The sequence below is a fragment of the Castor canadensis genome, chromosome 3 (genome assembly GCF_047511655.1).
Source record: "Castor canadensis chromosome 3, mCasCan1.hap1v2, whole genome shotgun sequence".
Classification (NCBI taxonomy): Eukaryota; Metazoa; Chordata; class Mammalia; order Rodentia; family Castoridae; genus Castor; species Castor canadensis.
In genome coordinates this window covers 134,761,479-134,775,601 of record NC_133388.1, presented here as the reverse complement: position 1 = coordinate 134,775,601, position 14,123 = coordinate 134,761,479, and the positions used below count along the sequence as shown (strand labels likewise).

The 14,123-nt window shown below is 39.4% G+C and overlaps 1 protein-coding gene across 5 annotated transcripts in view; it reads left to right on the top strand.

The window, feature by feature from the left end:
- The window catches only part of Eya1 (EYA transcriptional coactivator and phosphatase 1), a 308,539-nt gene that overhangs the window by 266,740 nt on the left and 27,676 nt on the right, over positions 1–14,123 (top strand). For all 5 annotated transcript variants that reach the window (XM_074068699.1, XM_074068698.1, XM_074068697.1 and 2 more), the window contains one exon: positions 360–449. In XM_074068699.1, the coding sequence (XP_073924800.1) occupies positions 360–449 (90 nt within the window). The remainder of the gene's footprint in view (positions 1–359; positions 450–14,123) is intronic.

Genomic DNA, 14,123 nt, shown 5'->3' with positions numbered 1-14,123 from the left:
ATGGTATATTTTCTGATATTTACAGATTATGTTATAAACAATGGCTTCTTGACTCACTGACTTTCTTCTCCTGAAAGAAACATGTAAACCTGAATTTCCTCTACTTCCTATGTTCAAATAACCCTATTATTTTTATAATATTTTAGACAGCAAGTTATCTCTTCATTATGCAACTTAACAATATAGGAAGTCACTGAAGCTTGCACACAGAATAAATCATGCATATCAAAGGCAGCTGAGCCCAGGTCTCCTATGTGTCTCTTCCTTTCCACCTTTCCTGATTCCAGTTTAACATGACACTATCTTTCATATAACCTGAAGACTATCTAAATTGTTGACCTGTAAAATTTTTCTTTTAGGATCCACCCACTTCAGTTTCCCTTGGACTACGAATGGAAGAAATGATTTTCAACTTGGCAGACACACATCTATTTTTCAATGACTTAGAAGTAAGTACTAATTGTTTCATACATAATCCATGCTGCATGTCTGGAAATAGGTGATTAGTTTTAAAATAACAATGAGAGATTATTTTGAGATATATAATTGGAATAAAATGAATGAAGTAATTATTATGTAGCAATGTGTTTTGCCCTCATGGTATATCTTATCTACTTTACTTTGGCTGTTATGTCTCAAAGTTGGATCCTCTATAACCATTGGTAAGAATTAAAATTTGATATTAAGACTACTAAATGGTGAACATTTTTGGTTATCAGAAGCACCATATTTTTCAGTTTTCATAATCAGTGTTGAAATGTATTTCCTGAGAATCCGAGAATCCAATAGAATTTGTGACAGTTGCATACACCGTCCATGTCAGACTCTTAATATATTCAGTGACACGCTTTCCTGTCTAGTCCAATTGTTTGAAGAACATCTGGGTTGCTTATGTCTAACTGATGTCTAATCTTGTATCTCCCTGATGATTTTATTGGTCCATTATGATTTGGGAAAAACTTTTGTAAGATGGCCAGCTACATGTATGATGGGCACTGCCAAACACACCTTGGTTAGCAGCCTTCTTAACAATAAAGAACACTGTTTTCTCATATCTCCATTATGAGAAAACATAACTGTAACTACATTTCACTCCCTTCTAATGGAGACAGTTGTTTATTTAAATCCCGCCGTTAAGCAAGCTTGTGGTAGGGCTGCCAACAGGCATTAATCATCAAGTTGTTATTGTGCTAGATTTTATAAATGTATGTTATTTCAGAAAGGAGAATCTGAAAGATTCAAATAGAACTTTTACTGATCAAAGTTAATTGGCAGCAATTGGCCTTTAAATATTTCCTGATGTTTCCCTTTTCAAAATCAAGCAAAATGCACCTTATTTAATAGATGAGCCAGAGTCATTTGAAAAATGCCCATGTGTGACAGAACTTAAATGTGGTTTGTTCAACATCTGTCCTGTATTTTGATTTCTTTTCATCTGCAATGAAACTCCTCACAGATGATTTGGCAGCTTCTAGTGCAATAAAATTATTTAAATGTGCTTTATGTTTTTCTCATTCCTTAGTGAAGTATTTATTTTTTACACTGAGAAGTAAAAAGCAAAAAAAAAAAAATTTTGCATTTTTAAGTGTTTGCTTTCCTCAAGGAAATTACATGTAAGGCATTACTATTTTTTAAGGTGAAAATAGTCTAAGTAAGTGACAAGTTCAGAATTGCCTTTATAAAAGCTTAATAGTCACACTTATTTTCAAAAGCTGTTTCTGATTTATGGTTGTGTTTTACTTCATGAGAGAATAGCACCAAAAATTCCTTATTTTACTAGTATAGTAAAATGTCTTTCCTAAATTTCCATTTGTTTCTAAAGATACAGACTTGACTGATAACTTTGTCCTAGATACAGGGTTGTTCCTCTCTCTGATGATAACAGGTGTTAATAACACCCATTAAAAATAAGTTAGCAGAAATTTGCTATTGTTTTAAAACTCCTTCTTAAAATGACTTTCTATATAGTGCCAAAACTATGTGGTGAAAAAGTGAGAAGTTAAGAAAGTAATAACTTGCTATAATATAGACCAAAGAACTTCTACACTGTTTTGATTGAATACAAACTTTTGTTTAATTGACAGTATGTACACTAAAGTGTGTATAGAGACTGAAATAGTCTCTGTGTACTGGTATAGTACAGAGACTTAAACAAATATATACAAAGTGTAAGTGAAAAGTTCTAGTTTAAAGATGTAGTTTTTTTTTTCTTCTTTAAGGATATAGTTTAAGGATGTTTGTTTTTTTCTTCTGAAAAACCCTAATAAAGTAAAGAATAGGACTGAAGTTGCGGCTCTAGCAGTAGAGCACCTGCCTAGCAAGCGTGAAGCCCTGAGTCCAAACCCCAGTACTGCCAAAAAAAGAAAGAAAAGAAAAAGAGTAACTAGTGGTTCATGCATTTATGGAAATACCAGATTCTACTCTTGGCATGAAGGTTATTTATTATTAGAAATAAAGTGGGAAAGAAAATGAAGATATAATTCATCAAATGTTTAACATAATAACAAAAATATATTTAAGCTTATCACCTTACAAAAGTTAACTATGACTTATTTTACTTGAGAATAATATAAAGATATCAACAAAAGTATCAATGAAAGATTTATTTAGCCTGCTTTTGGAGATCATTGATTTGCTCTAGATTTGCAAAACATTTTTATATAAATTGGTTCTTATGCTTATTTCAATCTTTCATTTTACATTTGTGCAATTCAACAAACCTGGGACTGGTCATTGCAAATATAAGTTTCTTTCAAAATAAAAAGTGAAAATACTTCCTGGCAAAAATAAGTTTATTGGCATGATGCTCGTAAGAAAATCAAAATTATCTCATCAGGCAGACATGATGGTGTAATGCCTGATTTCACACACCCATTGGCAATGTCCACACATTGCAGGAGACACAGATATTTTAATATGCTTAAATTACATTTGTAGCTTTTTTAAGTCTATGGTACAAGTAATTTGAAGGCATTTAACAATTTATTGGTCAGCTTGGAGTGTGATTTCTGAACTCTGATTGTTGATATTTAGCCTTACTTTCTTCACAAAGGTAAATTTTTTGCCAGTCAGTATAATTTGCTTAGTTCACAGAATAACATACTCTGTGAGGCTTCCAGGAACATTTGTTGTGTTATCAAAGTATGTGTTTACAATGGCTATTAGGATACAGCTTACAAAATTTAGGAAAGAATTTTAAAGTAAGTTAGGAATATCCTAATGAACTCTACGATGTAAAATAATTAACTCTTTTAAGTTTTAATAATCTTGTCATCTCAGAGAAGTTTTTAATTTAAAGAAATTAAAATTTACATTAATTTCATTGACACATCAAGAAAAGTTAAGAGAAGAAATGTTTTTTCTGTGTCATTAAAAATAGTTGACATGTTAAAGAGTGTGACTGACCGGGAGACAGTTTTCATAGGATATAGTATTCTCCCCGACCAGAGACAGGTTTAGCCATTAGCCCACAGTGTACCTCTGCCTAACTATTTCTTAGTCTGACTAATGTCCTGTGCGTCACTTTACAGAAAAGGTCCCCGTGTGCAGAACCGTGAAGCTTATATGGAAGTCATTTTTTATAAATGACAGTATGGCATTGGAGAGCTATTTCAGCTTCTTCAGTAGAGTATGACTCTTTCTGACTGAGTGGAGAAAGAGCTCTTCCTGCTGGGTTTTTATTGAAAACAGTGAGGAAATGCTTTCAGTCACTAAAGGTTTTCATCCTAACCTGGCACTGGTCAGTTCTCCTGCTGGAGTTTTCCACAGTTAGAAGAAAATATTTTATAAAGATGGATAAAAGTCTAAACAAAAATAAAGTATTAAAGTTAATGCTGAATTTTCTCTTTCTGCCTGGTGTAAAGTAATATGCTTTCACTGGCATTATTATCATCCTACCCCATGTGGTTGACAGGTAGCCTTCAAGCAAAGGCAGGAGTTGGGTCTCTGGTACCAGGTGACATGTTCCCCCTGCAGGGATGAGAGCTGGGAAGTGGTGGGAGCCCCCTCCTTGTGTCTGTGAACACAGGTGTTTGAAGCTTTTGTACACCATGCTTACCTGGGGGATTGCATAGCTGCATTGGGCCAAACCAAAGACTCTTAGGTGTCAGGACATACAACATAAACACTCCCACCTTTTCTGGGGCCTTCTGTCTGTAGACTCCCATCCCAGGTCAATATTAAAGCCCCTTGTAATACCTTGTAAGCCCCTTGTTTGTACCTTTTCTATTAAAAGAAAGGCCTGGCACAGACAGAGGTTCTAGTCTCACTAGAGTCTGGGTTTGGGGAATCAAAGGCCAAGCTTGTGGACCATGTCTAATGACATCATCGTTTACAGAGAGTAAGTCACACGGTTTTTCTTGTACAGCAGAAAAATGAGTTTATATCTTGATGAAATCTGCAGTAATACTTTATTACTCTAAAACCGAAGTTATTATCTACTAATTATTTTAATATATTTTATTTTGAAGTTTATTTTTAGCTAGGAAAAACTCTTCTTCAAAATAATCAGTCATGCCAGTGTTAAGTGACATCAAATGAAACACCCCATAAGGCCTCATCCTTGTGCTTCCAAAAATGTAAAATATTTAATTCAGGTATTGATTTTTTTGCATTAGATAAGTATAGTTCACCTAGAAAGGACTTTATAAATAAAGAGGAACTCTGATGTCCAGTGTTCAGGTTAGTGTGTGTATGAAGTCCTGGTTCTCCTGTGCCTGGGAAAGGGTCTTGAGCTGGTGAGGAAGATGCTGCAGGAAAAACCAGAGCTGTTCTGGGCTTTCAGTCCCTTCTGTGAGCCAGAGGTGCCTACATGAACTATCAATAATTGCATCCCAAACACTAATGTCACACACACGCACACACATCCCTTGCCATTTTCAGCTCTGTACCTAGGCTTTGAAATAGTTTTTCTCCTGATGAATTCCGCAAACATAAGGAGTTACATTTCTTTAATCCTGGTAATGCCCCTCTCGACGCCTGACACGTGATGGTTATTAAATGAGTCTTGCTGCCCTGGGTTCCTGTGTGTTGTCCTAGAATAGAAGAGCGGTGCTGGCTTTCTTGCCATAGACAACAGTAGAGCTGGCTTTGCCTTCTGCCTTCTTCAGGCTAGATTGCCTGGCCTTAGACTTGTCATTAATTTGTTACTTAGTAACATGAAAACCCTCAGTTTGGGGGGAATATAAGTTTTTCAAGTACCGAATGGTTATTAAACATAACATTTGAATTTGTGAAATACATTTGTTGAGTTTGAGTATATTGAGTTTAACTATATTATAACTAATGGCCAAAAAGAAACAATACTTGTATTTTATAAATTGTTGTTTTTAACATACAAATTTTATTATCCTTTCCATTTCTTTATTTCCCATAATATTCTGTTAGCTTTATTTTATCTAAAGTTAAAGATAGAAATATTATATTCAAAGACTTCATAATTTGATGTTTATCAGAAAGTTAAGAGTCAAAGTAGGTAGCAGTTTAACACAATAAGAGACATTTACAAGGCTGGAGGAGTAGCTTGGTGATGAGTGTTTGCCTACATGGGAGAGTCTCTACGTTCAATCTCCACCCCTGTAATAAGAAAGAAAGAGAAAAGACATTACCGCCTTCCAAGAGCCATCATGGTACCTAGCAGAAAAATAGTACAGGCCAATTGTCACTAAAAGGTGTCAATTGTCCTCTGTCAGCATTACTGTGCATCTCTAGGACCTTGGGGCAGAGCAGTAGACATAACTATAACTGATGAAATGAAAGACATGAAAATTACTGGTTTTTGCAGAACACTAGGTAAACATAGAAAACAGACGAAAATGAATGGGAATTTTCTTAGGATTGACATTAGGCTTCAGAAATGTGGACGAACACAAAATTAAATTAAAAAATCAGCAGCCATTCTACATTAGAGGTATAACGTATAGAAGAATTAATTAAATTATAATTTTAAGGGAACAAACTAAAACACAAAAGCTAAGAAAAAAATCCAAAAAGGAAAGATAAGGAGTGACCTACATAAAAAGTATTTGTGAGACATATATAAAAAACTTTAACATCTTACTGAGATTTAAAGGAAGACTTGAATAAATGAAATTTCTTTCCTTCTCTTTTTTGTATTATAATGAAATTGTCTGAAGTTAAATCTGAAAGAATAGACAAACATACTAAGAAATTTTGATAAAACATGGTAAGTCAGCATCTGCCTCAGCTAAACATTTTTTATTATATTACTGTTGTGCTGGGGGCACATTGTGACACAAAAGTTCTTACAATATATTGTAGCTGAAGTCACCCCTCCACCATTCTCCTCGACCAAACTTTATAGTGAGTTATAACTCCCCAGTCACATGAAGATTTGTGGTGGCCCAACCTCGACCCTGCAGTAAACCATGGGAGGAGAGAGTGCTGCAGACCCAACTTGTAGAAAAATTTTGCATGTTCAAATAAAACAAAGTGAAGAAATGGGTTATTCTACTTATCTGCTAAAATACAGGTAAAGAATTAAATTTTGAAAAAAATAAAATACAAGGAGAAAATGTAGGTTAAATCAGATTTTTTGGGCCAGTACTGGGGCTTGAACTGAGTACCACTTGAACCACACCCCTTTTTGCTCCAATTATTTTTTGGATAGGGTCTCAGTCTCACACTTTTTGCCCAGGGCCAGCCTTACACTGCATTTTCCTACAAACATTCCCACATAACTGAGATCTTAGACCTGCACCACCATGCCTGGCTTGTTGTTTAAGATAGGCTCTTGCTAACCATTTGATGATCCTGGCTGTCCTCAAACTGCAGTGGTCTCATCTCTACCTCCTGTGTAGCTGGGATTACAAGTGTGGGATTACAGGTGTAAGTCAGAATTTTTGATGGTCATTTGGCACTAAACTTTGAGATCCTAAATATGGTTGATACTATTTGTACTAATTACACACCCAAGAATTTTTGCTAATGAAAGATAAGGCAAATAGTTATAGTAAGCATTTCTAAATCATGGGATTCTGATCACAGTTTGTTTCTTGATCTGAAGTACTGGTATAGCTTGTAAAAAATTCCTTGAGCTATAATATTTTTAAACAAAAAAATTCTTTTAAAACGTAATATTTTAGATGAGTGTGGTGGTTTAGGCCTGTAATCCTAGCTTCTTGGGAGGAGAAGATTTGGGAAGTTCAGTTAGAGGCCAGTGGAGGTAGAAGGTTCATGTGATCCCATCTCAAACAATGGCTGTGTGCAGAGGCACATACCTGTCATCCCAGATACACAGAGAAGCACCAATAGGAGGTTTGGAGTCCAGTCTGGCCTGGGCATGAAGCAAGACCCTGTCTCAAAAATAAACAATGCAAAATGGATGGAGGGAGTGGAGGGAGTAGCTTAAGTGGTAGAGTGCCTGCCTAAAAAGTGCAAAGCCCTGAGTTCAACCCCTAGTACCACAAAAAAAAAAGTAATATTTTGTGTGGCTGGGTATGACAGCTCATGCCTGTAATCCCAGCTACTCAGGAGGCAGAGTATCTGTATATTCCAAATTCTTATTATAACATGTACTTACTCTATAATCAAAAAAGAAAATGAGTGTTATTTTAATAACTATGGATCATATTAGGAGCAAAATACTTGTAACCAGGAAAACAGAAACTAAGACTATTGAAACTCATTAAGAAAAACATGAAGAAATAATTCAACGCAAGAAATAAGCAAAGTCCCTAATCAGGGCCTTCGCAAGAGAAAAGCATTGCGATTGTCAGGAAAAGTGCTGCGGTGTGTCATGTTTAAGATGATCAGAATGTCTGAGGGAGGTGACGCTCGTAGAGAGACCGGGAAGTGGAGTGGGAAGCAGCTACCACTGTGACAGGAGAGCGCATGGAGACCAGTGGCTTATCTCTGGATGCTGAGGTGAAAGATTGTCTTCTTTGTAGTTCAATTTCCTGTAGTTAATATTCCCTTGTTATTGTTAGCACATTAGTTGTACATGCTAATGGATTCACTGGATATTTCCATGCATCCATACACCTCCACCCTTCTAACCTCTGCTCCCCAACTTAATATTTCTTTCTTTTCCTTTTTTTTTCTTTTTTTTTCAGTGGGTCTACAGTTTGAACTCAGAGCTTTGCACCTTGTAGGCAGACACTCTACCACTTCAGCCATGCCCCCAGCCCTGTTTGCTTTAGTTATTTTTCAGATAGGGTTTCTCATTTTTGCCTGGGGCTGACCTCAAACAACTATTCTGCTGCCTATGCCTCCCATGTTGCTGGAGTTACAGGTACACACCACCATTCCCAGCTTTTTTGTTGAGATGGGGTCTTGCTAACTTTTTGCCTGGATTGTGGCCTCAAATCATGATCCTCCTAATCTCTACCTCTTGAGTAACTAGGATTACAGATGCCCATGACGACACCCAGCCTTATATTTCTTACAAAAATATCGAATAGAATCATGATCCAATTCCAGCTTGACTCAAAGCCCTACATTTATGTGGTTTCATGACTTACAGTTCTAGAGGTATCAGAGATCAGATTCATGGTTCATGAATTCATTCATGAATAGGCCACTCTCTACCCTACCTTTGGATGAGGTGCACCTCATAGGGTCTGTGTGAGGCTGGAATGAGTTCGTGTCTGTGCTGCAGACGCTTGTGAACTAGCCTGGCACACAGGAAGCACTAAGGAGGTCAAAGCTGCCATTGCTCCTTCTGAGGCATTTTCCCTGGGTCAAACACTGCACGACTGAGGAGGAAGAAATGGACTTATGGAAGGGCTGGGGAATGAAGAGGATGAGCTGATAAGTGGTTTGCCGCCCGAGTCTTCATGTAGAATGCCAACAGAGATCACGTGACACACACCAGCAAGCGCATCCTGGCCCAGCTGTCCTGGAGTGCTGCTCCTGCTCCCCGCCCCACCAGCTGCATGCACATCAGCAGGCAGTTAAGCAGCTGCTGGGCCTGGCTTCCATCCTCCTAGTGAGGCTGCAGGCCTCATGACGAGAGACACGTGTTGCTTTGTTGTGCTGTTAAGTTTTTTCCTTTACATGCTGGCTTCCAGCCTTATGTTTTGAGGGACAGCTCATAGAACTTGCTGGTAGTGTCTCAGAGCAGTGCAGAGCCTGAGGTGTGAGAGGTCGCTCAGTCCATAAAACAGCATTGACCTTGATTCTGCATCAAGGTTGCTAGCGGCATATGATTGATGGTAGCTCCCATTCCCATGTGTGGGAAATTAAGGTGGATTGGCATTTGCCCAGGGCCACTTGGTTAGATAATGGTAAGGCTGAGATTGAAGGCCTGGCTTCTTTACGCTGCCTTTACCTTTCTACTTGGGTCCTGGCTGTTCCTCCTGAGCAATGTGAAGGACATGAATGGCTCTCTGGTGCTAAAACCCAATGTCACAGCCCAGCACAACCCCAGCAACTGCATGGAGCTTCTCCATGTGCTCTGTGAAAGCTTTGTTTCTTACTGTCTTACAAACCTACAAACCAGTTGCCAAGCAACCTCAGAATTGTTGGGAGATAGGTCAGTAGGCAGTCAGGCAGCAAACAGACAGACAGACACACATTCCTGTTGTTGAGAAGGCAGAAATATTATTTTAGCAGCTCTCCATGACAGATAAAAGAGCTGCTTTGCTATCAACTGACCATGAGTGCCCCATTCTGCACACTAGGTAGGCATGGAGGGAAGAAGGTGAAATACATTCTGTCCTGAAGGAGCCTAGAAGGTGTGTGGAGACAGATAAGTTAAGGGACAATATCACAGGATGGTGTCCACAGTGGCTGTGATATGTGTGGAAGTTAGCAGGGCCCAAAGACAGAATGACTCACCCAGACTGGGGGACAGTGCTGGAGAGGTGACCTTCCTGGAAAGTGACACTTAGCCTGACGAAGCATGGCATTTGGGAACAAGCTTGACTTGCTACAACACACAGAGCCCTGGGGGACAGCAGTGCAGAAAGGGAGGCCAGGGCAGATCGGATCATGCAAGGTTCTGTATGCTGTTGAGGAAGTTGGGTTTACGTGGAGCCACAGCAGATCATTGAAGAGTTTGGCATTAGCCTGGAGGTGACTTTTGCAGTCATGTGTCAGCCATCTAAGCCAGGAGATCCCCAGGGCTTGTGAGGGGGAGCAGAGGTCAGGGCTGCTGGGAAAGCTGATGAGAGTGGTTTAGGTAAGATTTGAGCTGCAGCCAGGCAGATGGCGAGGACCACAGGGGTCTCTGTTTCTGCCTGAGTAGCAAGGTAGAGTGAGCTGGCACTGCACTTGGGGTTTGAGAAGCTGAGTTTGCCGCGTGTGTGGTGGACACAAGTGGTGTCGAGCAAGCCACTAACTGCACAGGTCTGAAGCTCAGAGCAGGAGCAGGAAGCCATTGCTCCCCAAGTCAGTGGAGCCTTCCCAGGAACAAGGCCTTGAAGGGGTAGGGTCCCTGTGGGTTTCCTAGTTTGGAAACCCAGAATCTAAATGTATGCAGGAAATTCCTGACTTGGAAAGTTAAATGATTATACAAGGTGATAAATGATTATACAAGGTGAAAGTGGTCATTCTAAGTGGCAGTCATCCTGTGAGACACTCACATTATGAAACTCTTTCTAGTTTGGTCATGGTCCCTTGTCAGTTTAGTGACACCATTAGGAAGCAGGGTGATCTGAGGGAAGAGAGGATACTTCAGAGACGGAGACACATGGATATTCTCCTTGCTTCCTACTGGTGTGTGACCTTCACACTGCCAATTCTGACAAGCTACGAGAAGGTGACAGGGATGCTGTGGAGTTAGAAGACTGTAGAGTCCAGGTTCAGAATCTCCCACACAGCAGGGCCACGATAAATGGAGCACCTTCCATTCTGATCTCATTGAATGGAAAGTCCACTTTTTCCACAGCGGGCTTCATTGCTAACTCCTGTCAAATTGACCCATTGGTGTCACCTGTGACAGGCTTTTAGTTTAGACCTTTGATTTTGGCAGACGCTTGCAAGCCATCAGTCTAGAGAGAGCACTACTTTGTAAAGCAAGAGTGTAGTCCAGTGCCTTGCTAGGAAGTATGCTTAGAAAAAGGAATTCAAGGTGGCCTTTTTCTTTTTCTTTCTTTTTAAGACTGAATAGTGCAAGAGAAGGCTTATAACTCCAACTTCCCCAAAATGTGTTTAAGTTGCAGTCCCCAGAGGCTTCTCTCGTTTCAGGACGGTTACAATGGAGCCTCTATTCCAACAAAGTTCCCAAAGAAAGGCTTTGGACGTCCTGGATTCTTTTCGCTGCTAGTTGTGTGCTGCTCCTTTGCAACGCAGGTGGAGGGCTGAGGACTGGAACAGGGTGTTGCTTCACAGCAGTGTGATTTTGAGCTCTTTTGCCTCTTTGGAAATACTTTGCTAAGAGTTATCTTCTAGTATTGGCATTTTGTCAGAAAGCTAAAGGGAACTCATCTGTCCAAGAAATCATCCTTTTGAGTGGGTGGAAGGTGTTATAACCAAGTGCTAATGCAGTCCAACTGGAGTTACAGGTAAGCTGTTTCTATGGAGCAATAATAGAAACAGCTTGGAAAATAAATAGCTGAAAGACCTTACAGACGTTTCCCTGTTTAATGTGGTAACTGAAATACTTACTTTAAAACACAGAAAATTATTTGAATTTTAGGTGATCAATATGAATAACTCACACTTACCACAATGGCAAAGCGTTTTTAACAATCTGAAGCAGAATTCATCTTCATAATTGGCCAAGGCCTAATGGAAATTGGCAAGAGGGGCTTTTCCAAAATCCAAGGAAATTTTAAAACAAATTAATTCTGTAAAACTGTCATTAGAGATCAGGGTAAACAAGATGAAGATACTCTGTGCTCAGAAAAATGAGGGTAAGAGTAAAACCACCACTGGAAGACCAACAGGAGCCAGCAGGGCACATGGAGTAGGCTTTAGAGATGCATGTTCTAAGAAAAGGTATAAAATGAACAAGATTGAGAGAGCTGAGTGATTAAAAATATCAGTTAAGGACAATTGTTATAATCAAGCAAAACAAATTCAGATAGCTGAACAGGGCCATAATCTGTCCAAGCATGTGTGTTATAATAGTCACTCGCTCAAGCATTTACAGAGCAACAACTGTATACCAAGTATTATTTTCAATTTTCAATATTAGAAATAGAATCATGAGAACAATTGACACAATTGCTGCCCTACTAAAGTTAGCAGTCCAAGAAAATATTGGAAACCATCCATCAGCCATTACTTGACTAAAAGAAAAATGAGATGCAGAATAGAATGTTGCATAGCATCTTAAAGATAATATTGGCAATTAGTTGTTATAAAACAGTCTTTATTACCTATTGTTGAATGGAAAGGAAATAGCTAGAATACATATACCTGGTGTTACCTGCTTCTTTGCCTGTGTTCCTTCCTGCAGTGTAAATTCTGTACAACCATGAGCAACCTTGCATGGATGAGCAGATGAAGGACAGGAAGGAAAAGTGCTTACTTTTAAGGCTGACTTTTTAAATATATTCTTCAGTGTGCTGCATAAATTTTCCACATGAATATGTATTATTTTATAATCAAGCAAAACAAATTCATTTTCACAAAACTGATTTTTAACACAAATGCACTAACATTGATTAACATAATTAACTGATTGAGCTCTGTTCTTTCCTATCTCAGTCATGTCAGTCAGATCTGGGAGGCTTCATTCAGTGACATCCATGTGACTGTGAGACAGTGACTGTGAGGAAGTGACTAGGGAGGAAAGACACATAAAAGATGGCCTCTTCCTTCAAAGAGTTTATCATCAGGCAGGGAACACAGAAGTCATGTGCAAAAGTACTCACATGCTTATCCATCAGTGCAGGACTTTAGGGGGCCTCTGGGTAATGGCAGCTGCTGTGATGGTTACAGAGAGAAAGAAAAGAAACTAGGAAAAGTTTACCCAAGGAGCACTGCCCTCAAGAAAGGAGAGAGAGCACGGTAGCAAGTAATAGACCATACCTGCTATCTGGGGACAGGCAAGAGAGGAGGCGAGGTCAATCAAGACTCCCCTGGTGGGGATCTGAGGCTCCTGGTGTCATGTGAGGGACCAGCGCCATTATGGCCATTGTCACGGCCCTTGAATGTTCAGTTGTAAGTATGTCTAGTTGAGTTTTTCTACTACATCTACTGAGGGAGGCAGAAGTGAAGTGCATTAACTGCTGTCCCCCCCAATAAGATTATACTCCGTGTTGGAGATTGTATTCCCTGACAGAGCAAAGCTCTACTTTTAGGGAAATGTGTCTGAAATTGCTGCACAGGTTGGGTTGAAAGGACTTTGCAAGTCTTCTAGTGCCTTCCCTGAGAGAAAACCACAGTGACAGTCACCTGCACCCTTTTTAAAACTTCACCGTGTTTACAAAGGCCAAATTAAGGGCCAGATCTGTGTCTTATTTATTTGTGAGTGATTGATGCCTGGAATACAAGCAGGTATTTGTTCGGTCATAATTAGTTGAAATGCATGACTAAATGAATAAAACAGTTCAGAACATTGATCCTGTATGTTTCCTCGTGAACTGGCCCCAGGTCATATTTAACATATACTGTGGATGTGTGATGTTAATGATTATAATATTGTATTTTCCCTGATAACATATAACCAAAACACGATAATTTGAGCTCTGAATGTTTAGTTCTTAGGAAGAGGGCTGGTGTTGTAGAGAAAGGGGTGAGTGCAGACAAAGTTGCTCCTTAGTTTTCCTTTCAGGAAGTCCTCCTCATTGTCTGTATTCACCCCCAACAACCTGGGGTGCACCAGGGCTCATGATGTAAGAGGACATTGATCTGGTAGCACAGTTCCCATCAAGCTAAAGGAGCTTAAGTCATTTACCCGTTCCTAAAGTCTGGGCCTTATAAAAGGAGGAGGTCAGACACAAGGGTTTAGAGTGGTGGACTGCAGTTCCACTGCTGCTCGGAAGAGAAAGGACTTTATACAAGCTGCCTCTCCCAGGGCCTCGCCACCCCTCGGGGGTTAGGTGATGATGGAACCCTTCCTGCCGCTCACGAGGAACTTTTTTTCCTTCTTCCTTTTTTTTTTCCCCTCTTGCAAGTTCTTTTGTCTGGTTCTTCGTATTTTTCTTTCTGGAGTCAGTAATAATTACATGGCGAAGAAAATTGGCTTAGAAAAAAGTTTATTAACTAAGAAT